This window comes from Mauremys mutica, chromosome 11 (genome assembly GCF_020497125.1).
Source record: "Mauremys mutica isolate MM-2020 ecotype Southern chromosome 11, ASM2049712v1, whole genome shotgun sequence".
Classification (NCBI taxonomy): domain Eukaryota; kingdom Metazoa; phylum Chordata; order Testudines; family Geoemydidae; genus Mauremys; species Mauremys mutica.
In genome coordinates this window covers 35,232,227-35,259,499 of record NC_059082.1, presented here as the reverse complement: position 1 = coordinate 35,259,499, position 27,273 = coordinate 35,232,227, and the positions used below count along the sequence as shown (strand labels likewise).

General features: G+C 47.5%; 1 protein-coding gene across 3 annotated transcripts in view; it reads right to left on the bottom strand.

Moving 5' to 3' along the window:
* UBE2Q2 (ubiquitin conjugating enzyme E2 Q2) overlaps positions 1-27,273 on the bottom strand; it is a 227,408-nt gene that overhangs the window by 80,118 nt on the left and 120,017 nt on the right. The window contains exon 1 of one of the 3 annotated variants that reach the window (XM_044979263.1): positions 5,480-5,503. The exons of 1 other annotated variant lie outside the window; for it this stretch is intronic. In XM_044979263.1, the coding sequence (XP_044835198.1) occupies positions 5,480-5,488 (9 nt within the window). In that variant the 5' untranslated portion in view covers positions 5,489-5,503. Of the gene's footprint in view, positions 1-2,524; positions 2,895-5,479; positions 5,504-27,273 lie in introns of those variants that run through there. One more of the 3 variants, XM_044979261.1, reaches the window with a different exon arrangement.

Below are 27,273 nucleotides of genomic sequence, written 5' to 3'. Positions count from 1 at the left end.
CAAGATGCTTCAACTCTTACCACTGTGCAAAGCAGAAGCCTTGGCTTTTCGGTCTGAAACAGCCATTTTCAGTTCCTTTGTGGCAAGGTCACATGCCACTTAAACCAGCATAACTGAGGCTTCAGGCCTTTGGGGCAAGTGACCATAAGAGCACAATGCAGTAAACAGACACCACTATAAGCTGGTGAAAGCTTAGGTCACACTTTACATTACTGGTTTCATGCTCTGACATAAGACAATTAAGCAACTACCAAAAAGTACTAACCATACTTCAACCTGAAATAAAAAGATGTATGAGCTGCTGCCGAAAGTGACCTTAGAGGTAGAAAAAGACTAGAAACACCACAGCACAAACCCAGAATGCATTGCTACTGGCTGCTTTACTACTTATCATTGGACAGGAAAAACAACCCATTATCCTGAATTGATATTACATGGTACAGAAATACTATCTTTTATATTCTTCTCAGAAACTTATGAAAAAGAGGTCATGCTCTGTGGAAAGTAGCAATCAACCTCCTCAGCAAAAGAGCAGTAGTTTTCTATTGAAGTAAAGTTATTTATAGGAAGTCATGCAACTCATCTGATTTTTCTAGACATAGGGCTCCAAAACATGTTGCTTATTGCATTATAAAAAGTTACTGGTGTTTTTTAAAAAGTTAGTAGACTTGGATTAAGTGCCCTTCTATTCAGCTACTTGTAAGTACAAAACAAATTCCATGACATATAACTGTCAAACCTGCAAATCCTTCTTTTAAAAATATGTAGTTAATTTTTTTTCCTATTCTAAGCTAATTTAAGTAACTGATGATACAGGTAATTTAATTACATTTTCAGCTTTCAGTACTCAGGCATTTGAAGAGTCAGACCCTTTGATATCTGTTTGAAGATGCTTTCATCCTTTTCTGAGAGACAATGAATTATGTTGTCATCTTTACTCTGACCCCCAACATACTAAACCCCAATTTCACGCAGTCAAGCCTTAAAAACAGTCTACCTTTAAGAACTGTCTTGCCAAATAGACAGGTACATTTACCTATACATGGTCCCAATGCTGCAAAGTGAACCTAGAATGGCATTCCACATGAAGTAAAAGTACCATATGTTCAAATCCTTTTGCATGCTCAGGGTCTATAGTATTTCTAAAGCTGGTAAGGGGTATTTTAGACAAAAAAAGTGTACTTATCTATCTTTACCATAAGGAGCTTGCTCCCCAGTTTTACTCACTCATTTAAACAACAAACAAAAACCCCACAAATGAGTTATTCAAAACACATCCCCCTCCATAAATTATGCAAGAAAAGTATTTTATTCAGCAAGCACTCAGTTTTCTCTCTTTAAATGGGCAATAATTAAGTTTCCTCAGCCTCCTTGCTAATTCAGTCACTTTCACCATTACACACATATTTTAAAATTGTATTTTAGAAATGCAGATAAAGTAAATACCAGGCCGTAGAAGAAAACCAAAAGATCTGTATGCCTTCTGCCCTCCAATCCCCAAAACAACAGTTAGCTTTTCTGTGGCACTCACTTGGCTGGGTCACACAGAAAAGCAAGTTGCTCAGCTCAGGCCTTGGTTTTGTATTGCGTATTCAGTAATGTGCACACACTCCACCTTCTTCCTGGGCTTCCACCTTTTGGGGGAGGGAGCAAAATACTTACCACGTCCCACTAAAATCCTTTAGGGAGAGGTACTTTTCTCCCCTGCAATCTCCTTTTTCCTTCTCCTCACCCCATGGATTTTAGGGCACAAAACTAACAGCAGGAATGGTGGGGATACACAAGGGGGTGGCTCTCGCTCTCTCCAGGGCCTACACTCTCTTTGTTTAGGGCTCCCAGCTTCTCTAACTCCCGAACTAAGAACCAGACACGCAGCATAACTAATCAAGTGGTGGGCAAAACCCCTTTCTCCCCTCATCCCGCAGAATGCCCCCAGGCTAAGAGAGGCGACATTTTCAGCTGAGAAACAGAAAGCAGGAGTGCTGATTCAATACTTTATGAAGAGGAAAGAAAGGGGCAGCCCGAATCAGTCCGGGGGGGGGGGGGGAAGGGGTGTTTCTCCCCATCTGTAGGGGAAATCAAGGCAGAGACAGACGAGGCTCTGAAGAAGGCAGGCTACACGCGTAGTGTCTCGCCAGCGGCAGCCCGTGTGTCTCAGGACCGAGCTCGGAGGACCCGACACAAGACGCCGCTGGCACACAGCTGGCATGCCCCCGTGTACTGGTTGCTAGGTGCTGTGCCCCCTTAGGCACTGGGTAAACTCGCCCCTGCAGGCGATGGATTCACCTGGGTGCCATATGCCGCTTCCCAATGGGGACGACATACCCCGGGGTGCTGAGTCACCCCCTGCCAGCGGGCCGTGCCCCATACCCCAGGGGCAACGGGTACCTCTACCCCCTTCCCGTGGGCGCCGGGCGCCCTGCGCGAGCGCTGCCTGCCCCCGGCTAAGTGGGTGCCAAGTGCCCCCCTCAGCACGGCGGGTGCCGCGCCCCCTCCCCCGCCAGCGGCCCGGCCCGGCCCGCACCGTGATGTTGCAGTGGATGGTGAGCGGCGGCGGCGGCGGCGGGCTGCTCCCCGGCGGCGGCGGCAGCAGCACGAACTGGCAGTGCAGCTCGTCCAGCTTCCAGGAGACGATGCGGAAGCGCTCGTGGTCCTTGTCGAAGATGGACTCGAGGAGCTTCAGCTCGGCCTTGAGCCCTGACACCGACATCCTGGCCTCATCTCCGGGCCCGGGCCTGCGCCACCTCGCCTCACGCGCCCCGCGCAGCTCGGCTCCGGCCCGGCCTGACCCGGCCGCGCCTGCTGGGCGGAAGATGGCGGGGAGCAGCCTGAGCCGGTGGAGGAAGCAGGAGCGGCGGCAGCTCCCTTTGTACCAGCCTCCAGCACCCTCTCACACATTTAAAAGGGCAACAGCGGAGCCAGCCACCCCCTCCCCAACCGTGCTGGGCCGGGCCCACCAGCTACCCCGCCCCACGCAACAGTGCAAGGGCGGCCTCTCCTCGCTCCGCTGCCTTCAGGCAGGGCTCCCTCCACACGGGGCCTCCCTACCCGCCACACATATAGCGGCAGGGTCTGTAACCCTTCCTCCCCCCCCCCCAGAGGACAGCACTAGGCCAGCCCCTTACTCACTCCCCTCCCCTAGGAGAGGGTTCACACACACACACACCCTCCTCCTCCACAGCAGGGCAGGGTTCAACCCTGCCCCCCAGAGGGCTGGGCCATCCTTGCCCCCAGATGTCCTCATCCCTCAAGCTGGGGCTGGCTTGGCCCCTTACCCCAGACACGGATTGGGGCAGGGCACTTAACTCATCCCTACCCTGAACGAGACACACACCTCACTCGCCAGGGCAGGGCCCAGCCACCCTCCTTGCTCACTTTCCCAACCACAGACCCAGCAGGCAGGATTGGCCTCCTTCCTCCTATCCCAGATAGGCAACAAGGCAGGGCCCTTACTCACTCCAGCCCTGCCCCATGCACACCTCACACCAGGGCAGGGCTCATCCTCCTTGCTCACCTCCCCACTCCCACTCACACACCAGTGTAGATCCAGCTCTCTAGTCACTCTCATATGTGCCAAGTTTGTGTCACCCCCTAATCTTCCCCCCTCCCAGACACATTCACCAGAGCTTACCTGCCTCCCTACTTCTCTACTCATACACACTAGAGTAGGGCTAGCCCCGTACTTACAACCCCTCACCCAGCAGCCACAGGGCAGAGTGGGGTCCCTACTTGCCTTCCCACTCCAAAGACATATATACTAGGTCTGGTCCAACCTGGTCCACTAGGTCTGCTACACATATCAGGGCTGACCTGACTCCCTACTCCATCCCCATCCACTAGCCCTACCAGCTTCCCAAGAACCCCTTGATGCTAACAGCAAAGGGTTCACAGTTCTGTAACAGCAACTCCTATCATGCCTGACAAACTCACTAGCCTTACCAGCCTCCCACTCTCTCCCCCAGCTATGGTAACCATATTTTCCTATACTGAATATGGAACACCTAGTAAATTACTCGTATTCAAGTGAGTTCAACAGTAATCAATAAGAACTATGCAGTACAAACGTTCAAATTAACATTAAGTTGACTGAGCCCCCATTAAAAAATACTGTGTAGTTGCATCTTTTATTTACCTTCTTATCTTTAAGGCTTTAGGGTTCACACAAGGAGGGGTGACACACACACCCCTACCCCCACACACACACACTCCTGTACACCTCTTTTGGGGTGTGACTGACCGAGCTGAACCTCTTTGCCTGGCACTCTCTGCCCTCTATGCCTGTTTGGGCCCCCAGGATGGACCCGCCTCTCCCGGTACCTGGCACCTTGTCTTCCCTATGCAATTCGCATCCCCCCCCCCAAGATTTCTGCCAGGGTTCACACCAGCATGTGGCCAGCAGCAGCCTTTCGGCACTGTGCAGGAGGGAAGGGATGGAAGCTACTTCCAGTCACAGGGGTGGAGGGAAGGGGGAAGGGATGACCTGGCCCCTGTGTTTGCAGAGCTCATCTCTTCCTCCCCCTACTTCCCACCCCCACCCTCCCATGGCTGGAAGCAGCTTGTCCCTTCCTGCCCGCACAGTGTTGAAAGGCAGCTAACACCTCCAGGCTGCTGCTGGCCACCGATATAACCCAACTGCCTCCTGTCCCCTGGCTATAGCACAGGCAGGAAGGGGTTAAGCCCTAAAGAAGCATTGTGCACCAGGGCCCAGGGAACCTGACTGCAGGGGCTTCAGCAAACCAGGCCAGAGAGGGGCTCAGCAGGGCAGGGTGCCTAGGGGATGGAACAGACCCGTGCTCCCTGGGGGCAGGACCCAGGGCAGACGGTTGTAGGGGGAAGCAAGTGCTAAGCCCCTGCCCCAGGGGGCTGCTGTGGAGACTGCAGGCTTAGAGCTTGAACAGGCTAGAAATCGCTTCCCCCCAGCACCCCAGAGCTTAGATGAGGGACAAAGAGGCTTCCCCAAGCCAGCACTGTGTGGGGCTTTGGCACATGCAGGGCTTGGCTCCTCCTGGCCAGCGCCCCAGGCCAGAGGGTCTTGGGCTTTTCCAGGGCATCAGCCCAGCCAGAGGCAGTGGGGGAAGGAAGGAGCCTGTCGGCCAGGCTATTAGTGAGCTGAGCACTCTGACCCAGGGTTGGTTCTCCACACAGCACTGGGAGCAGGATGCGCCCCGCCGGGGGGCAGAGGGAGCAAATGGAGGAGCAGCAGGGCTGGGAGAGGCAAAGGGGCAAAAGCAGGGAGATGACAGTGAGGGGGGGAGCACATAAAGGGCTGATGGGTGGGCAGCAGAGGCCACACGTAACCAGCTGCTGTCTGGCGCCTGCCTGCACTTACCAGCCACTGCAGTGCACAGCCAATTCCAGCCAGAAATGGGACGGGGGCGGGGGCAAGGCCCTGCTGGCCAAGAGCTGGTATGCAGCTGGGGCTGCGCTGATGGACCAGCAGGGGGAGAGTCCGGACCCACCACCAGCATTGCACACTCACCCTCATCATCTTCAGCCACTGGACCCCACCACTCACTGCTGGTGTGAGGGCGGCTGGCAAGCAGGGATCCGGCCAGCAGCAGGATCCACCAGTACTGATAGGGGGAGACAGAAAATATAGGACAATTTGCCCATTTTTAAGAAAAAGGACATCTGCAGGAGGTCTTAAATATGGGACTTTAAAAATGGGACATCTGGTCACCCTACACCCAGCCATCTCTGCTCTGCTAATCCCACCAGGTTGCCAATTTCCCTCTAACTGCTCCCCCCCCCCTCTCTACTGGGCTGCTTCTGCAAGCTTCCCAGTTACCCCCCACCCCATCCTGTTCTGCTTATTAGCAGCTTTTCAGTTATCCTTTATTAAACACAGTTATTGTTGTCTAACATAACATGTTTGTTTCTCCCACTGCTTTCCCCATTCCATCAAAAAGCCCATAATCTTCCTTTCTCAATGGACTTGAATTGCAGCTTTCCAAGCAAAATTAATGTTTTACGTTGATTTCACTATCCCATTAATTCTCTAGTCTTCCAAAAGGTCCTCCAGCAGAAGCAGGGAAGTAAAGGTCTCAAATTTTGAATGAAAAAGGGTCTGACAGCACACCACAAACTATGAGCTGAATCTTGTAAAGTGAGGAGCACTCTAGCTCTTATCAAGCAAAACAGCTGCGCACCTGGCTAGCTTTAATCATATAAGTAGTCCCATTGAACTCAGATCAGATTAGGACCAGAGTGCTCAGCACCTTTATATCCCTCCACCACAGATATGTCTCCAGCATACAGAGGAGCATGGAACTAGTACCCAGCATGCTTCTCTACACTAGAAGGACAATGTTGGCCAAAGGCAAACCCCTACTTTTAAAAAAGGTGGCATGGAGTTTTTTAGCATCTAGAGTGTGGACAAGACCTAATTTTTCAGGTTTCATTTGAAAGACCTTCGGATCTGATGAGGTTCATTTGTATTTCTAACACTGTATGAAGCTGTGACAATATGAATACATTAGATTATTATATTTCACAATCTATATAAATTCCTTAGATCGTGAGCCCCTCAAGTCAAAAACTTCCTGAGTGTTTTGAAAGCACCTAGTACATGGGGGGCAATGCTCCATATAAATAAAATACACAAGAGGGTTTATTTTAAATTGAGATTTCTAAACGTCCCATTTTGAAATAAAGTTCCAAACCAAATTCCATTTCTAAACACTCCCAAACTTTGAGGAAAGTTAGATCTAGATACAAACAATGTGGATAGTCCCACTCTCTAGCAGTCCAAACCAAAATACTGGATTGGAAAGAAACCCCGTTCCTTGGTCCAGCCATATGACAATAGAAAAGAATCACAGAGTTGAGTTCTTCTAAGACTGAACATGGAACTTTATTAGAATAAGGAAAACCGTATTATCTCTAAAGCTGATCTATTTAGCTTTGTTATAGAGTTTCTGCCTAGATCCTTCCTGGCCCCCTTCTGCCCGCCTTCCTGCTACAGATTTAAAGAAACAATACACGTCTACACAGACTCCACTCTTCTATAAATCTCCCGTCACAGTTATCTATATTTAGTTCTACATTGTTCAAGCTGCAATGTAATAGGACCTCCTGTGAATTCATTCCTGTGATAAAGACCTTCAGAACACATCAGGGATCCTTTGCTCTCTGGAATAAAGTATACTGCTTTAGAGGTGTATGAAGTTCTTCATCGTGTCTGATTCATCCCTATTGGGCTGGGATTGTGTGCTGAGAGCCACATCTAGGTAACACAGAAGCCTTTAATTATTTGGTGTCTAAAGTTAGCAGGCATGAGGAGATAGACCTTGAGATAGATAGTGAATGGGGGAGGCTTATCCATGAGGAGATCCTCAGGAATGTTGTGTGAGATTCTATCAATCACTCCTGGCATTATGGAGACATCTCTACTAACTCCATAGTCAAGGCTGCATTGAGATTATTTTAAGCAAGACTAAAATTCCTTTTTGCACACTTCATTGATTGAATTTAGTCTCAAAATTTAGCACAGTGGACAGTTTTGACTTCATAGAACAATTATACAATTTATAAAGTAAATATTTACTAATTTTTGTAGAGGTTAAATTTAGAAATTCTCCCTTTGAGAAATTTTGTCCTGTTTTCATCACGTTTCTTTGGGTTCATCCAGCTAAATAGCTACAGATGCCACAACCTGTGCCCCCACCCAAAATTAAACACAAAAAAGGTAATTCCCCTTATTTAAGGTAATTTAACTGAATTTCACTAAGAGTAGCCAAAGAAACTGCTCAGCTCCATCAGCTACTTTTTCCTGCTGCTGCTTTCTTGCCTAGAGCTGACCAGAAAACCGGAAAAACATCATCAGAAATTTTGGTTTCTTTTTTCTTTTTTTGTTTAAATTTTCTTTCCATCAACATTTTACAACCAGTTCTGTCCCTGACTCATCAGTGGCACATATGTCTAATGAGCAAATGAGGCTGGCTAGGCAGCAAAGGGGTATGTGGAGGGGAATCTCTGGGAAAGAGATGGGAATCTGGGGTGCCATGGGAAGGAGGTGAGTGGATGTAGACAGGAGAGGCAGAGTAGCACAGCTTTATGGGGGTTCTCAGGGGACTTTGGGAAGGGAATTATCAGTGAAGGGATGAATGTCATGGTTAGTCAGTCTTTTTTTCCTGTGAATTCTGCCAGCTCTGTTGCATTTCCACTTTTACCCCTCAACCTCCTACACATTTTATGCAGAGCGGCTGCTCTTTTTATTGAGACTCTGCAACCTGGCACAGAATCTATTTCTTTCTCTGGGAGTATTTTACAGATTGCTGCTGCTTGTCCAATTCACTCCCCAGCCTCTAGAAAGGTTCCCACAGTCTGGACCTCAATGCAGCTCTATGAGAGAGTTGAATTGGTTGGTGAGTTTCAACAACAGAAGTTGTTGAGGAAAGAGCTGCCATTTTAGAAACAAGTCTCCCTCCCTTAGTACCTTTGAGTCATGGAGGAGGGGGAGAGAAGAGGAAGGGAGAGGCTTATGGGATCTGAGGAGGAGTAAATTGGTTTTAATGAAGGAGGAGGTTATTTATCAGACCACTTGCTAATAGCTGGATCCCAGAACATGAAAACACACTATTATGGTTTTATGGAGGCAACAGCAGAATCCTGAGGACAGAAAAAAATAATTGCTATGGCCCATGTAGAAACAGACGAAGCCAAGAACCTAGCAGTTTGGGCACAGGAAGGTTCCATCATGGACAGAAAAGCAGTGGATCAAGCCCAACTTGGAGCCAAGAAGGCTAGTGCCAAGATCCTCCTTGCTCAGGCTATGATGATTCAAGCTGTCCAGGTCACTTCAGGCACTCAAGTTTTAGCCAGGTCACTGAAACCTCTGAACCGCTGCCCAGGACTCGGAGAATCAAAATCTCTGCCAGGATACTGAAGGCACTTTCAAATAATCTGAGGACACCAATGCAACTGATCAAGACATAAAAGCAGGGGCGGCTCTAGGGATTTTGCCACCACAAGCACAGCAGGCAGGCTTCCTCCGGCACGCCTGCAGGAGGTCCACCAAAGCCGCGGGACCAACAGACCCTCTGCAGGCAAGCCGCTGAAGGCAGCCTGCCTGCCGCCCTTGTGGCGCCGGCAGAGCGCCCCCTGCGGCTTGCCGCCCCAGGCACGCGCTTGGCGTGCTGGGGCCTGGAGCCGCCCCTGCATAAAAGGCACTGAAACTACTGCGCAGGGCATCAATGTAATTCCAAAAAACACTGGGTGACTCCATGCATATGATGGACATGCAATAGCTTAGCCCCTCAAATAACTGGATTACTCACAAAGGATATAGTTCTAATGAAATGACATTTCAAAACCTATTTACATCTTCACCCAGCTAGGGCAGCTGGTTTTGCTGTTGCCCAGGCTTTCATGCAGAGGTGTTGGGGAGATGTCAGTAAGCACTTGGATACCATGGTGATGAGCTCAGTATAAAAACCAGAGAGACAGATAGGCAGAATGGTCAAAGGACTGCAGAAGACAATTTCAGTTACACTTTATCTTAGCCCTTTCTTGCTCCTTCTGTGGCTAACAGTAATAGTGTCAAGTATCTCCTTAGCTAGGAAGTTTTTGCTCAGAATATGGAAGAATTTTGTAAATTCCACAACTCTAAGTAGGAAACATCAAACATTTTTTAAAGATTTCATTAGTACCCCTAGATTTGTAGCTCTGACTATTTTTTGTGAAGTGCTGAAATAGTCAGTAGGTCTCTGCAAACTGGGGCTAATGATACTTCTCTGCCCCAGAGGAAGGTTGTGGAGTTTAATTCATTACTAGAAAGGTGTTATAGAAATGCAAAGCAATGTTACTCACAATATCAAGATGCTTTAGATGTGGATTAGACCCCTTTATATAAATGTATCATATACCTAACTGGGCATGTTCCAGCTTAAAAATGCAGGTTTGCCATCAAATATGCCCAGTATTCCCTTAGTATTTAAAAAACTGATGCACTATCTCAACAGTGGATAAAAAATGCTCTGTAACAACAAAGACTATGCAGTCGTATCCTAAGTGTGCGGATTAATACTGTAATAATAATGTAATCAGAAGGTAGAATGGAAAAAAGAAAAACTCTACCCCCAAAATAACCACCTGGGATGCTGCTCACAACAGATTGTAAAGATGTTCAAAATACGATCACACATGCCATCTGGGTTCCTCAGGCATGGCTCCTCTTCTCTGGGTTCCAAATTACATACATGGGCTCTGCTAGACTCCTCATGCTTATCTTCCCCTTGGTGAGGCTCATACCTCCAATGGGGCTTACTGAGTTTAGAAAGAGGGAAAAGGAGGAGCTCAGATGCGATGCTGGGTTCTGTTAGATTCCTTGGGCTTGACTGGTGGGGAAGGGGAGGTGCCAAAATAAGCTGTTGCACAGTAGACTATGCAGTTCTTCATACTGTGATCATCCCTCTCCTTTCTTATACGCTCCGATGAGCACTGAAATAGTTAACCATGTATCATAGTCGGACATCTGAGCTGGTGCCCACTGAGATGAATGAGGCAGATCACAGAGTTACTGTTTCAAGTTCTGCAAATGCACCCAGACATCACTGCATCAGTTAGCCTTGAAAATATGAACTGAATGTAGCTCAGCAACCAAAACAGCTAGGATCTCTCATAAAAAAAGCAAGAGTAAGCTTCAATTTTGGAGCATAAGGCTGTGGCACGAATGAGGTGCCAGTCACCATATTGGCTTAATCCAAGCCCTGAATATACATGTTCAAAGTGCCGTACAAACACTAATCATTCCAGTACCCCTGTGAAGCAGTCACAGCATGTATTACTATCCCATTCTTGAATGGGGAAAATCAGATCCAAAGAGCCTAACTGTGATCTCACTAACAATGGTGTAACTCAGCTGATTCCATTTGAGTGGCTCCTGACAGTGAGATCAGAATCTGACTCAGTGAGCAAAGCTGGGATTCATACTAAAGGAAACTTAGTCCCAGTTTCTCAGCTGCGCCCAGCTTCTGTTTGAGGGGAGGGTGCAACACAGTTAGTAGAGGATCCCTAATTCCACAAGTCCCAGCCCTGGCCTCATCATAGATAAGAGCAGTAGCTGCTCTACTACACCAGCAGTCTCTGGCAAATCATACCCCCCACTCCAACACACCCCCTATGCCAGTGGTCCCCAAACTTTTCCTCTTGCGTCCCCCCCCTTACCAGTAATAGAATGTCTCTGTGCCCCACTCGGGCTGGGATTGAAGTCACAGCCAGGCTGGGGGCCGCTGCCGGGACTGGAAGCAGAGTTACAGCCGGGAGCCAAGAGCGGGGGCCAGGGCTGGGAACAGAGCTGGGACTGCAGCTGGAACTATAGCTGGGGCTGGGGGCTGTGGCCAGAGGTGGGGCTGGAGTGGAGCTCGGGGCAGAGCGGGGCTGGGTGGCGCTCCCTCCCCGCCCCTTCATGGGGGCTGGCCCAGGCCCTGCTGCACTCCCCTGGATGTTCCTCTGCACCCCCCTAGGGAGCATGCCCCCCAGTTTGGGGACCACTGCCCTAGGCCAAAGGCTGCCAAGAAGATACCACAGAAGCTGGCTATTCATGCTTTATGGTTATTGGTAGTTCCCTCATTCTGGGAACCTCCAGCAAAGGAGATCTGATTACAAGGGAGTTGAACAGGGATCAGGACTGGGCCTTATAGGATTAATGTAGAAGGTCTCACTCCAGTTAGAGATAGTGCTGGTTCTTCTGTATAACTCTGGGTTACCATTAGTACAGCTCTTACCCTCTCCTGTAACCACATGTGCTTCTCTGTGCTCCTTGCTCTCACCAGCACCACAACAGAAGAGAAGGTTACTCACCTTGTGCAGTAACTGAGGTTCTTTGAGATGTGTCCCCCTGTGGGTGCTCCACTTTAGGTGTTGGTGTTCATTGATCAATGTAGTAGAGAACAGTTGAAAGGGGCTCTAGTAAGGCCTCCAAGGATTAGCTTTAGATCCCATGCTGGTGTAGGGTTGCAGACTTCAGGGTACATGTTCTGAATGCCTGCGAGGAAACATTTTGTAATCAAGTGCACAAGGGCTGAAAAACCATCTATCTTGTGGCAAAAATCAGCTATGGCTGTGAGGTGTACCCGAAGTGAACTAATAGATAACCCCCAAGTGTTTCAAATGCAACATGTACTCCAAAATCGAATGTATTGGCCCTGTAAGTGCTGGTATGTGTCTGTCATGACACCACGAGGAGAACCCCTTTCCCATTTATGGAGGTAATGATATGCATGGTAAGTTTCCTGCTGCTTAGCAACATCTCTTCCGAACAGGTTAGTTTGTCATGATGGAGCCATGGAGGTGCCATGCGTTCAGGTGGAGTTTTCTTAGATTTGGGTGAAGAACATGACCCTTGTCCTGAGAGAGAAGATCCTGCTGGAGAGGAAGGGGTACAAAGTGCCATGCAGTTCAGGTATGGAAACGACGTCTATCTGGACCATGTCGGAGCTATCAGTATGATCCAGGCTCTGTCGGGCCATATCTTGTGTATCACTCTGAATAATAACGGTATCGGTGGGAACACGTACAGGAGGGGCGCATTCCATCAGATGACAAAGGCATCGCCTAAGGATTTCAGTCCTAGTCCTACTTGTGAGCAAAACCTTGGACATTTGCGGTTTCGTGAAGTTGCAAACAGATCAGTGTGCGGTGACCCCCACATGCAGAATATGTGTTGTGTAATGTCGGCGTTTAGTTCCCATTTGTGGGAAAACTGTCTGCTCAATGTGTCTGCCATTGTGTTCTGCTGGCCCGGGAGGTACGACGCAGTAATGGTAATATTGTGGGTAATGCACCAGTTCCATAATTTTATGGCTTCTGTGGACAGGGAATGAGATCAAGCTCCCCCTTGTCTGTTTATGTAGAACATACAGGCTATGTTATCTGTCATTATTCTTACTGATTTGTTTCTTATCATTGGTAGGAAATGTTGGCATGCATTTCGGACTGCTTTTAGTTTGAGTAGATTGATGTGTAATAACAACTCTGCGGGAGACCATTTCCCTTGTATTGTGTGTTGGTTCAAGTGTGCACCCCTTCCAATCAGTGATGCATCTGTAGTGATCAGGATGGATGCTGGGCCTTGGTGAAACAGGACCCCTGCGTACAAATTGCATTTGTTTATCCATCATTGTAGTGATTGTATGACTTTTGGTGGTGGTGACAGGAATCTGTTTAGACTGTGCTTGCATGGTATGTAGACTGTGCTCAGCCATCCCTGGAGACCGTGCATGTGTAGTCATGCGTGTTTGACCACGAAGCTAGAGGTTGCCATGTGTCCTAATAGTTGTAGACAGGTGCATGCAGAGACCCTTGAACTGTTTGTGAATACCGATATGAGCGTGGTCATTGTGGAGAATCTGGTCATTGGTAATGAAGCTTTAGCTTCTATCAAGTCTAGGTAAGCGCCGATGAATTCTAGTTTTTGAACTGGATCTAGGGTAGATTTCTTCTCATTTACTTGTAACCTTAGGGTGTGGAAAAGTGTCATAGTCATTTGTGTGACATGTATTGCTTCTGTTTGAGTACGGCGGATGTCTTTGGCATGAATTGTCAAATGGTCTCTGTGTTGGTGAACCAATGTGTTCCAGTTTCGGTTATGAGTTTGGTATCTCCTATGTCTATTAGGAAGTGTATATATGCCCAGGGTTTGGAGCGTCATTCGAGAGTCCTTTTGTGAGTGTAGGAAATTGTCAATCTTTGCAGAAAATAATTTTTCTCTGTCAAAGGGAAAGTCTTTGACTTTAATCTGGAGGTCCTTTGGGATTCTGGAGGATTATAACCATGACGCCCCTCTCATGACTATAGCTGTAGCTGTCATGCGAGCGGACATGTCCGCAATGTCAAGGTATGCTTGTAGTGCTGTCCTTGCGACTAGCTGTCCTTTGGTTAGTATAGATTGGAATTGCTCCCTTCTGTCCTCTGGGATGTCCACAGTTAACTCGTTAAGTTTCTCATAATTGTCATGGTCATACTAAGCCAGTACAGTGGTGTAGTTGGCTGTGTGAAATTGAAGGGTCGCAGACTAATAGATTTTGCAGCCAAACAAATTCAATCTCTTAGAGTCCTTGTCCTATGGGATGGGTTTAAAATGGGGTTGTTTCCCCCGTTGGTTCACCACATCCACCACCAAGGAGTCTGGCTGAGGGTGCGAAAATAGGAAGTCCATACCTTTTTTTGGCACATAATACTTCCTATCCGCCCTTTCACACGTTGGAGGTATGGTAGATGGTGTTTGCCACACTGATTTTTCCAGCTCCATCGGGACACTATTAATTGGCAGTGCAATCTTTGTCGAGGATGCTGGGTGTAGTATTTTGAGGAGCTGATGTTGGTTTTCAGCCACCTCTTCCAGTGGGATGTTCTGCCTTTGTGCCACCCGTTGGAATAAGCCTTGAAATTGCTTTGAGTCATCTGCAATGGTGGGCGGGAGTGGAAGTACCACCTCATCTGGAGATGAAGATGAGTTGTGGGTTGGTGACGTGTCTTGTGTATTGGAATCATCCAAGTCTTCTACAGAATCCTTATGTGTCTCCGAGGCTCAGTTGCAGTAGCTTTAGGAGGGTGTATCTATTGCCTCTGCAGGGCTTTTGGACCTGAGCTCTGTAGACCACCCATGGGTCCCACTGTGCCCAGTGCATTGGGAATGGCATGGGGGGCATATCCACGGTTTAGCCAGCCATGGGGGCATGTCCCTATGCAGACGGTCCCTGGCACTTGCATGTGACGGTGGTGGAGAGGAATGTCCGGAGTAGAAGACTGCCTCATCCAGATCAGCTTCCTTGTCACTGGAGAATCGTGGAGCAGTCGATGAGTCTGGCTGTACCAGTGCTATCGGCACCGGAGAACTGTCGGTGCCGAATATAGGCTATCCCGGCATGGATGAAATTTCAATGTCAGCTGATTGAGTGAGGGAGCATGGTGCCATGGGCAGTGGTGCTGTGCTTGTATGTGTAGGCGCCTGGGAGGTCGATCCCGTCGATGCTGTCCGCTTCTGTGTGGCCTTGGCTGCTGGTGTCAACTTAATGTAGTCATGCATCAGCTCCGTATTATGGGGCACTGGTGGAGGTGGCACCGTGTCCTTCCTCGGGGTATTTGGTGCCATGGAGTAGGAGGCTGATTTGTGCCTACTACTCGGCGCCTTATCTCTGCCGGCAGAGGTCCTGGTACGGACGGTGCCAGAGGTGCCCGGAGCATCAAACATGCTCCCCATGCTGGCCGTCGGCACCGAGAGTAGTGATTGTGCTAAAGATCGTTTTCTCTTCAATAGTTCTCAGTGGGTCAGAGATGCCTCTCTCTACCTCAGTTTTCTGTGAGAAAGGGAACTTGCACTGTCCAGTGAGGAGGCACCCGGGGAATCCCCTGATGGGTTTTTTCCCGAGGTTGACTGTGGCGTTAGGGATTTCTCCATAAGGATCATTTTAAGTCTGAGATCCCTCTCTCTCCTCGCTTTGGCTTTAAGATTGCTGCAGTGGTTGCATTTTTGAGGGATGTTCGCCTTCCCCAGGCAATGAACACAGTGTGAGTGTCCATTGGAGACAGGCATAGCATCCTTACATGAAGTGTAGTGTTTAAAACCAGGGAAGCCTGGCATTTTCGTTGTTCAATTTTGTCATGGTACAAGGAGATAGAAACGGACAGGAGAGCTCTCTGAGGTATTTTTTTTAAACAGGGAAAGTCTAAGTGGTTAAATGGAAACCTCAGACTAACTATTTACTGACTACTGAGTACTAAATTTAACAATAACTATTTCTAAATCTTTTCTAGGTAAATTTCTGACACTGCCGTTGGAGCTCCATCTGCAACTGAGGACGGCTGAGAAGGAACTGAGGGGGTTGGGATGCACGAGCGCTAGATGAAGTGCCAATGGTACTGTGGGACAGCTACTGCGCATGCATGTCCCGACCAGGCACTGCTACCAAAAAAGTGGCACCGGGAAACACCAACACCTGAAGTGGAGCACCTACAGGGACAGCACTCGAAGAAGAACTTCCTGTTCTCGTTCCTCTAAACCACACTGCATTGTTCAGAATTAAGACAGTAATTAAGTAGGTAATAAAGATACATCTGGTACAGCTTTTAAAGATACATCTGGTACATACATGTTAAATCACAATAACTATGTTACAACCAACTTTTAAGTATCTAATGCATGATAACTAGCCCTGTAAAGTGTAGCAATAGAAGTGTAGTCAAGAACATTTGGAAAATTAGCCCCTATAATTTATAAATCAGGGTGATATTACAACTGGGTCTAAATACAGACAGTTTATAGGATGATACGAAAAGTATACGATCCAATTATTTTCTTGTGTTACTGAAGAAAAGTCACAGAAAACTGGAGAGGTCACAGGAAAGCAAATGTAATGCCAATCTTCAGAAAAAGGGAAGTATGATCCTAGTAATCACCATCCTGTAAATCTGATCTCTCTCCCAACTAAAACAATGGAACAAATATAGAGAGAATCCTCCCATCTCCACTAAACATCTGCAGGATAATGGAACCACAAGCAATTATATTGGCACTAGAAGTTGATAAAGAACAGATCTTGCCAGACAAATTTTAATGTTTGTTTTGATAGATTTACAAGACCAGTGGATGAAAGGAAAGTGGCAGAAGTAATATAATTGGATTTAATAAAGCATTTGAGACTGACTCACAAAAATCTAACTAAATTTAATTCAGATCAGTTAGGACATAACTGAGCACTTGCATGGCTTGAAAGCTGGTTTAAGAACAGTGAACAAGGGACGATAAGTAGCAAATTATTGAGCTGGAAGAGGTGTTTAGTCCAGTACTGAAGGGATCTGTGTTAGGTCTGATCTGATGTCTTCATTAATGATCTGTGAGAGGGAGTGAATACTACATTGATAAAATTAGCAGAGGATACTAAAGTGAGTAGAAGTGTGAATACTAGTGAGGACAGAGAAATAACACAAAGGGATCTAGAGAGATCAGAAACAGGAGAAGAAAATAAATTAATCCAAAGGGAGGTAGAAACCTGTGAAAGAATGATGCCTGATGAGACCAAGGGTTTGTCTACTAGTCTGCACTAGTATGTCATGCACTAACTGGCCCTTGTGGACCCTGCTGGCACATACTTGATGTTCCCTAGTGCATATGAATGTAGTATTGCTTTAAATGGGACTACATTAACATGCACTAGGGAACGTTTAGTACATGACATCAGGGTCCACACAGGCCAGTTAATGCATGACATGCTAGCGTAGACAAAAATTCATATGTTTCTGGTGTGGACTAAACTATCGTGTAGACAAGTCCTTTTGGGCTAGAAATTAGACATGTGTTACCTGAAATTGGGCCAGCTAGTAAGCTTAGAGATGTGGGGGCGGGGGTATCACACTCACACTCGCATACTCACGCTCCCAGGACAGGCATAGTACTGGAGATGTCAGGATTCTTCAAGGTAAGTGTACCACAGCACAGCGATAGATGGTGCGATGAAGGTAAGTCTTCCTGAGGCACGATGGAATGCAATGCAGTGAACCACTGGCCAGGCAGTCTGGGCGAAAGGCCTTCATGGGATGTACAAGCTTGTGAGTTCACTCCTGAGCACATGGCCCCTTCCCCTTTTAAGGACCAGCCTCATGGCCTGTGACTAGAGATGACTTGGCCACATCTGGTTGGTCACACTCCACCTCCGGCAGTGTCCATGCAGCGTCCATGCATTGGATGTGTGAATGCTACCTAATTAGAGTCTCAAACACCTTGTCTACCTGGAAGCTCTTCTAATCTTCCAGCTGTTCAACCAGCCCATTCATCCCTCAAGCATTCCAGGAGGGAGGGGGAAAGCCACATCACAGGTATTCAGAGAGGGAGAGGAGACAAAGGGGGGTGGGGGAAGTATAACAGACCTTTTGAGTATACAGATTATACATAGCATAGTTATACAGAGCATATAGATCACTGCTGCTTCTACAACAACATGAATTTGCAATTTGACATGGCAGTAAAAAAAAGGTCAGTGCAATGTTAGTCTGCAAATGCTGGGTCATTCCATCATAGGACAGAGAGGGGATGGTCCCTCTCTACACCACTGTGCTGCAGCTGCACCTGGAATACTGCACTTGGTTCTGGACAGAAAGTTATTGACAAATTGCAAAGAGATCAGAGAACAACAACAAAAATTATCATGGGGCTTGGATGGACAAATTTGCAAAGAGAGATTAAAAGAGATAAATACCATGGGCTTGATTCTCAGGCCTAATCAAGCTCCACTCAGTGCAAGGCCTTCCTTTATGTCCCTCCTGGAGGTCATTTTAGTCCCTGGCACAACATATATTAGCCTGAGAGTATAAGGCTGAAATTTAAGTGTGACTAGCACAGGATCACCAGACTGTGGCAGTGCTCCAGTCACACACCCTATCTCCTAGCCAAGAGTCTCATCTGCCTCCTCTGCAGGAGGTTGCCAGGGTGGTGATGTAGGGCTGGTTAAGGCGGCTGTGCATCATTGGAAGATGACCTTTGCTCATGTAGCTTAAGCAGATTTAGCAGGGTTGAGGAACTGGCTTCATGTGAATACCTTGGCTAAATGATAACTCAGGATGACATAACAGTCTACAGCTATTTGCAGGTTGTGAACATCAAGCAAGGGGAAGATTTTTTAGCACAACACGAGGGGAGAGGGGGAGCTGCCCTAAGTAGGAGGAAGGAAATAAAATTAAGAAAGGACAAATGTAGCCTGAATGTCAGAAAAAAAGCTTCCTGACAGTGAGAGATGCATTAAGCTGTGGAATAGTCTCCCAAAGGAATCCTTGGTGCTGGAGGGAATGATCTTCTATGAGCAGAGATGTGGGCTAGGTGGGACCTACCACTCCTTTTCCATTTACAAAGTCTGTGATTTTTTTGGGGACAGGACAACCAATAAAGGGCTACAACTGTAGACGAGAAAAATTATGGTTAGTATTATGAAAAACTTTAAGGCCAGTTTGGGCACAGAACAAGCTGCCTGGAGGAGGTTTGGAATCATGCTAACTCAGTGGTTTTCAACCTTTTTTCACTTGCAGACCCCTAAAAAATTTCATATGGAGACACAGATCCCTTTGGACATCTTAGACGTCACCTGCGGACCCCCAGGTGTCCACAGACCACAGGTTGAAAACCACAGCTCTATCTTGAGCTATTTAAGGCTGAGGTTAGGCCTCCACCTAGTGGGGATTGTTACAGGAGAATGAGCCCTCTAGGTCTGATGCAGGGGGCTAGATTCGAGATCCAATCAGAGAGCTTACCCTCCCAACCTCAACAAAGTCCAAACTACTAAATACACTTGGGTACACACTTTTAAACTCTGATTTACTCCTGACAGTGTTAACAGCCCTGTAAAGAGCAGACAGCAGAAAAAAGAATCCCACTCAAATGCTGTATTAACCAGATCCTCTCAGGCCTTGTCTACACTACAGGACTATTTCGAATCTACTTAATTCGAATTTGTGGATTCGACCTTATGAAGTCGAATTTGTGTATCCATACTAAATACACTAATTCGAACTTCTGAGTCCACATTAACGGGGCCGGCGTCGACTTTCGAAGCGGTGCACTGTGGGAAGCTATCCCACAGTTCCCGCAGTCCCCGCTGCCCATTGGAATGCTGGGTAGAGCCCCCAATGCCTGCTGGGGGAAAAAATGTGTCGAGGGTGGTTTTGGGTAACTGTCGTCATTGAACCGTCAATCACGCCCTCACTCCCTCCCTCCCTGAAAGTGCCTGCAGGCAATCTGTTCGTGCACTTTTCTGGTCAGTGACAGCGTGGACGCCACAGCACTGCAAGCATGGAGCCCGCTGCGATCCTCGCCGTTTTCTCCTCCTCGCACTTTATCGTCCACCTCTTCCACATTCAGCTGCTGAGAAATTGGGCTACTTTTCAATGGTTCTGCAAGCACTGGGGGACCATAGGGGCCTTTTTACCAACATGAACGTCGTATGGCCGGGCAAGGTTCCTGATGCGTGTGTTCTCAGGAAGTGTGGGCTGCTCAGACGCCTGCTGGAAGGTAGTTTCTTCCCGTACCACGAAATAACTGTTGTGGATGTGCATTTGCCTATAGTGATCCTCGGTGACCCAGCCTGCCCGCTAATGCACTTGCTCATGAAGCCCTATACAGGCGCCTGGGACAGCGACAAGGAAGTCTTTAAATACCAGCGAGCAGCGAGCAGCGTGACCTGTGACTGTTCAGTTTCTTTACAGAGAAGCTGAACCTGCCCCTGTTTCTTTACCCAGTTACTGTTGACTCTCCTCTTCGGTTAAATACCCCGTTCTCCCCGTTTCCTCCACTTCCAAGACACGTGTAAAAATAAAATACATGTCACACTGTTACTGAGGAGAGGTTTCTTTATTCATGACTTTTCGTTAAAGGGTCGAAACTGGAACGCAGACTGCGGTGGGTAGGGTGTGCGCTGATGTAAAGACCGCCTCTAAACTCAAGGAATGACAGGCTCCTGCTCCTAGGGCGGTCCGCAGTGCCGGAATGCTTCTTTCAACGGAGCCTGCCATCCCTCTTTATGGAATTCTGTGTGCGGGCGGATATGTGACCTTGTGGTGGAGGAGGACGGATACAGATTCCTCAGCTGCGTGACTCAGCGGTCCACGACAAGGACCGCTGTATAAGATCTGTACCCGCCCTCCCCCGCTAAAAAGTCACATCCCCACCGCCCACACAGAACCTGGAAACCACCTCCCATACCGACCACGGTGCCTGCTGACTGCACTGTGTGTGTTACCCGCTGCTGATCCGGCCCCCGTGTCTGTACCCTGCGAAAGGTGCCTGTCCTATGCAATTAGCAACGCACTTCCCCACGCACCCCATTCAAACACAGTCTTCAGTGAAGAAACATGACGGAAACAGTACTTAACAGCAAAGTATTTTTATTACTTAAGTACACAGTTATGGGATGGGACTGGGATTGGGACTTGTTTGAGTCCGGAAGGGAAGGACTTATGCAAACGTAGGGTATGAGAGTTTTGGTTACTTGAGCACTCTGCTGGGGTGCAGTGACAGTATTCACGGCCCAGGGCGGGCATCCTCCTGGTTATTTAGGGTGAGGGGGGTATGTGACTTTGTGGCGGGGGAGGGCGGTTGCAGAGATACTGCCGGGGGCTCTGTCCTGCAGCGGTCCTGCAGAACATACACAAGTCGCCGGAGCGTGTCCGTTTGCTCCCTCAGTAGTACAAGCATTGCTTGACTCGCCTGCTTGTGTTCCTCACGCCACCTCTCCTCCCATTCGCTGTGTGAGCGCTGGTACAGAGAGACTTTCTCCCTCCACTGCCTCTGCTGGTCTGCCTCGGCTAGGTAGCAGCCCACACATTCATCGAAAATCGTGTCCCTTGTCTTTTTCTTTCGCCACCTAATCTTCGCCAGCCTCTGCGAGGTGGATGCTGTGGAAGGTCTGGAGACAGTGGAAGCTGTGAGATGGGAAACAGTTAGTTAATTCCTTGCAATGATACTTTTTTGCGAACAATTAACTGACTGTAGGCTGTCTCTGTGAATTTTTTGTTGAGACCCCTGTGCCTGCTGCTGCACAAATCATTTGCGCGGTGGATTCTGGGTAAATGTCGCCAGTCATTCCTTCCTCCGGGAAAGCAACGGCAGACAATCATTTCGAGCATGTTTTCCATGAAATGCCCTGGCACACGCCATAGCGTGGCAACAATGGACCCGATTTTGCCTTTTGTGTATGTCACCGTCTGTGTACTGGATGCCGCTGACAGAGGCGGACCAGCAGCGCTACACAGCAGCATGCTTATGCTTTTGCATGACAGCAGTGATGGTTACCAGGCATACTGCACCGTCTACCATACCATGAACTGGTAAGAAGACGGTACTAAGATGGTCATGGTTACCTGTCCTTTTGCACTGCGCCATTTGGTGCTGTCATAAGTGCCCCTGGTCGATCAGCCAGGCGCGCAAAAGCAAAATTTGGGAATGACTCCCCGAGTCAATCCCTCCTTTGTGGGTATCTAAAAATAGAATCAGTCCTGCCTAGATTATGGGCAAGTGTACTAGAGAACCACTGTATCATACAACCAGAGACCACAGCTGCTCTCTGTCCAATCCTGCATAAATTTTGAGCTGAACGCTATTCACAGGGTGTGCTCCTGAAACAACCCCAGCTGTTCATTCCGTTCTTCCCCCAGCCTTCCTGGGTTCCAATACCATTGTCCCCCCACTTGTGTGATGAAGTAATATAGAATGCATGAATAAGACACAGGTAGTCGTTTGTGAGAAATGAGTGGAAGGAAGCCTCCAGCTGCAATGATAGTCCAGAGATGACATTAAGGGGTGTGGAGGAGGGAGCCACTCATCCCTCTGCTAGTCCAGGGGCAATTGAATCTTTTCTTTACAATGAAGGGTGGGGGCTGATGGATCTCAGCCCCCTGTTGCAATGATGAGGACGGTTACCAGCCATACTGCACCATCTACTATGAAAAATTAGCAACAGGCGGCCTTGACCGACCGGTCCCAAGCAAGTTGGTACGGTTGTCAGGGTTACCAGCCCTTTTGCACTGCCCCATGTGCCAATAGGCTGATGATGAGGATGGATTTCCATCGTTTTGTACCATCAGCCATCCATAGCGTGGGGGGAGCAAGGATGTTGGTGTTGAGTGCTGCACCATCGCGTCTATCTGCAGCATTCAGTACAGATACGGTGACATGTTAAAGAGTCAACAGAGGATTGTTTTCCCTTTAACTTCTGGGGGTCGGGGGGGTGCGTAAATTGCCGAGCTATGCCCCGACCCACCGCGGACACTGTGTTTGACCCTAGAAGCATTTGGAGATCAGCCAAGAATGCAAATGCTTTTCGGAGACAGCAGGAACTGTGGGATACCTTGCGTCCTCGTTCCCCCCTCCCTCCATGAGCGTCCATTTGATTCTTTGGCTTTCCGTTACGCTCGTCACGCAGCTGCGTGCTGAGTCTGTGCTATGCCGTCTGTCCGTTTATTTATTAAAAATACTTTGGACCAGGCGTAACGTAACATTTCTTCCCCTACTTAGATGCAGGAGTCTCCGAGCGAGATCACCGTGAGGACAGGCACTGAAGAAGATAGAGAGCGCATGCTGCGTGAAATCTAGCACGAACCACGGACCTATGCAGCCGTGCTCTGGGAGGCAGTGCTCCCTGAATACCGCATGAAAGCCTTGCGCGGAAAAGTGTGCTATCACGGAGCACCCAATAAGGCAGCTCTCCCCAGGAACCTCCTGCTGATGCTTATCGATTAACGGCAGGAGAGCTTCGTGGCGTTCTCCCAGGAGGATTTCTGTTCTATCACCATATATACAGAGACCTCCTTTTCACACACTTCAGATTCCTGTTATATTAAGAATAAAAGTTAACATGGTTAAAGCACTTACCGACTGCTCCTACCCCTGATTCAGGATCCGGGTTCCTGGCCGGGGAGGGTTGGTAGGGGATCTCCGTGACGGTGATGAATAGATCCTGGCTGTCGGGGAAACCAGCGTTGTAAGCGCTATCGCCTGCCTCGTCCTCCACAAACCCTTCCTCATCTTCCCCGTCCGTGAACATCGTCGAGGAACTGTCCGTCGACACTGTCCCATCATCAGAGTCCATGGTCACTGGTGGGGCAGTGGTGGCAGGCTCCGTAGCGTCCGTTGGCCGCTTTGATTTTTTGGTAGCCTTGTCTGGGGTCCTTGATTTTCACGCGGCGCTGCGTTGCATGACGGCTGTATCCTCTGTCTGTATCATGGCTTTGGAGACCTTCTCGTAGGTCTTTGCATTCCGTTCGTTGGAGCGCAGCTCCGAAAGCACAGACTCCTCGCCCCACACACCGATCAGATCGAAGAGTTCCCGGTCAGTCTATGCCGGGTCCCTCTTTCTATTCAGAGATTACATGAACTCCTCTGCTGGAGAGCTCTGCATTGCTGCCGGTGCTGCGGAGCTCGCCCCGATGTGCAACCAGAACGTCAGATTCAAACCGCCCAGACAGGAAAATGAATTCAAATTTTCACGGGTCATTTCCTGTGTGGCTGGGCAGAGAATCCAAGCTCGGGCTGCTGTCCACAGCGTCAACAGAGTGGTGCAGTGTGGGATAGCTCCTGGAGCTACTAAGTTCGATTTCCATCCACACCTAGCCTAATTTGAACTAGCCATGTCGAATTTAGCGTTACTCCACCTGCCGGGGTGGAGTACCAAATTCGAACTAAAGAGCCCTCTAGTTCGAATTAAATGGCTTCCTGGTGTGGACGGTTGAGCGGTTAGTTCGAATTAACGCTGCTAAATTCGAATTAAAGTCCTAGTGTAGACCAGGTCTCAGCAAGCATGAAACTGAAGTTATTGAGTGAGCTCACACTGCCACTTGGTGGCTAAAAAAATTGCTGCAGGAAGAAGATTAAAAACTAGTAGCTTTTCCAGTGAAGGTCAGCTCTGGCATGGAAAAGTGCAGTCCAGGTCCACAGTTCTGGCCAAATGCACGACTCCTCTATTTAATATGTTGTATGTTTCTGCAGCTGTTTGCAGTCTGGGTAATTTCATTTATATGTGGTCAGTACATAGTCACTTGGGAGGTGAAGCAGACACAGGCAAATTTTAATGATGCTGTCATCTCTGTCCTAGAGACATGTACATTCCTTGTGCCAGGGGAGGGGAAACACAATGCCAGTTGGGATGAATAGCTGCAAAAAGAAGGAAAACAGACAACCATTTTCATATTCCTGAATCCCTTTGCAGTATTCAGCATGGTCAGTCACATTTTACCCATCACTTGAGAAAGGTGGCAAGGGTTGAAGGAAATGCACTGAAATGGTGTGAGTCCTTAGACTGCACTGATCTGTGCCAGTGGCTGAATTGGCTCTTGGCCAGCCCCATAATTAAGAGGCAGAAAAGTGGCTTAAGGTCACCTTTGCCTCTCCCCTCCTTAACTGCACAGAGTATAAAATGGGCACAGTTGAGGATTTGAGCCCAAGGTTTATATAGTACAGTTAATCCTAATCTGTCTCACAGGCAGTTTGCAGTACTGAGGCAGCTCTCCCTTTGTGACATAGTTCTGCTGCACCCCCTGGTTTGAAGTGGTTTCCAGCGTATACAGGGTTTACAGTTTGGTTCAATGGCTCTCAGGAGTCCCATTATACAAATTGTTCCAGCCCCCCTGCTTTGTGATGACCTCAGGGTGGAGTTAACAGGGCCTTTCTGTTCTCCTTTTGGCCTTGTCCATGAAACTGGATAATGCTGACTACAACGTCTCATTCATTCCTTAGACCAGTGTGACTCGTTAATAAGATGCGATCGTGGATTGGTTTGTTTCTGTCTTATTGTCTTGATATTTGAGAATCAGCAAACCCACCTGAATGATCATTGATTTATATGTAATGTGTTAAGACTCAAAGCCCTTCCAGGAAGGAGATTAGCCTATAATATTTTAAGATTCTTTTCATTCATAAAAATCTTAGCTGTTTGCAAGCAAAGCTCTTGGAAAAGTACAATGTTATACTGGATGACAGAGCAGAGCAAATAGTGGAAAGAATTCTCCACAAATATTCCTTTGATTTTGAAAGCAAATTGTGACTCGAATTTGTGATCTTTCACATTCATTTCCCATGAACATTTGAGTTCTTGGGCAGATCCTCAGCTGTTGTAAACTGTCATAGCCATATTGAACTCACTGGAGCTATGACAATTTACACCAGCTGAGGATCTGCCCCTTGAGCTTTAGTAACACAAATATCCACAAAACATGAATTTTTATCTTGACTAGTGGAGAATTCATTTTAGGTCCAATACTTCACCCAATGAAATCAACAAAAAGGCTCGCCTTGACTTTAATGGACTTTGGATCTGGCACTGACAGTGGATTTCAAATTGTATTTCAAGCTACTTGCTTTATAGTTACATAAATCAGTCAACCAGGTCAATAGAAACAACCCCTTGTGACTCACATAACTAATCAATGCAATCCAAGTTGTGACTATATGCAATAAACTGCTTGCTTCCTTCTTTTGTCTTCAACGGGCTTTGGATCAGGCTGTGCCATAGAACCTCAGATTTATGAACACCAGCGTTATGAACTGACCAGTCAGCCACACATCTCATTTGGAACTGGAAGGACACAATCAGGCAGCAGCAGAGACCCCCCCCCCCCAAAACAAACAAACAAAAAACCCCCCCAAAAAACAAACAAACCACCAAATACAGTACAGTACTGTGTTAAATGTAAACTACTAAAAAATAAAGGGAAAGTAGCATTTTTTTTCTGCATACTTAAGTTTCAAAGATGTATCAAGTCAATGCTCAGGTGTAAACTTTTGAAAGACCAACCATAACATTTTGTTCAGAGTTACGAATAACCTCCATTCCTGAGGTGTTCATAACTCTGAGGTTCTACTGTATCTACAGAACACAATGTATTTCCTGAAGAAATATACAAATAATTTCAAATAGCAAATAAATCTGATAATTTCAGAATCAGATAAAAAACAACATGTGTTGAATAAGTAAGCAATTGTGGATTGTTCACTTGGCTTTACTAGCTAATATAAGTAATCCTTTTGTGCTCAGTTAGCTGTGCTGTCTCATAGATTTTAAGGTCAAAAGGCACCATCATGATCATCTAGTCCAGTGGGTCTCAAGCTTTTTTACTGGCGACCCCTTTCACACAGCAAGCCTCTGAGTGCAAGCCCCTAATAAATATATTAAAAAGTGTGTTTAATTTAACACCATTATAAATTCTGGAGGCAAGCGGGGTTTGGGATGGAGGTTGACAGCTCGTGACCCCCATGTAATAACCTCATGACCCCCTGAGAGGTCCCACCCCCCAGACTGAGAAGCCCTGATCTAGTCTGACCTCCTGCATATCACAGGCCACAGAACCTCACCCACCCACTCCTGTAATAGACCCCTAACCTCTGGCTGAGTTACTGGAGTCTTCAAATCACAATTTAAAGACTTCAAATTACAGAGACTCCACCATTTACACTAGTTTAAACCTGCCAGTGACCTATGCCCATGTTGCAGAGGAAGGTAGCCTACTGAAGCTATTTCATTTGTACTAAGGTTCAGGTAACTAAATATAATGGCTGTGTTGTGTGAACCTTGCTGATGTAAATCTGTAAAATTTCACACTTTATATTTCAAATGATATTTAAAATATGAATGGAATACTCAGGCCCCAAAAGCACGAGATTTGCTGAGAAATCAAGAGATTTTTTTAAACAATACACTTTGAGTTCTTTTTATTTAACTTCTGGGGGGTTTTGTTGTTGAGGTTTTAAAATACCACATTTCCAAGCTTTTCTCTCAAACCAGGAGGGTTAACCCCCCC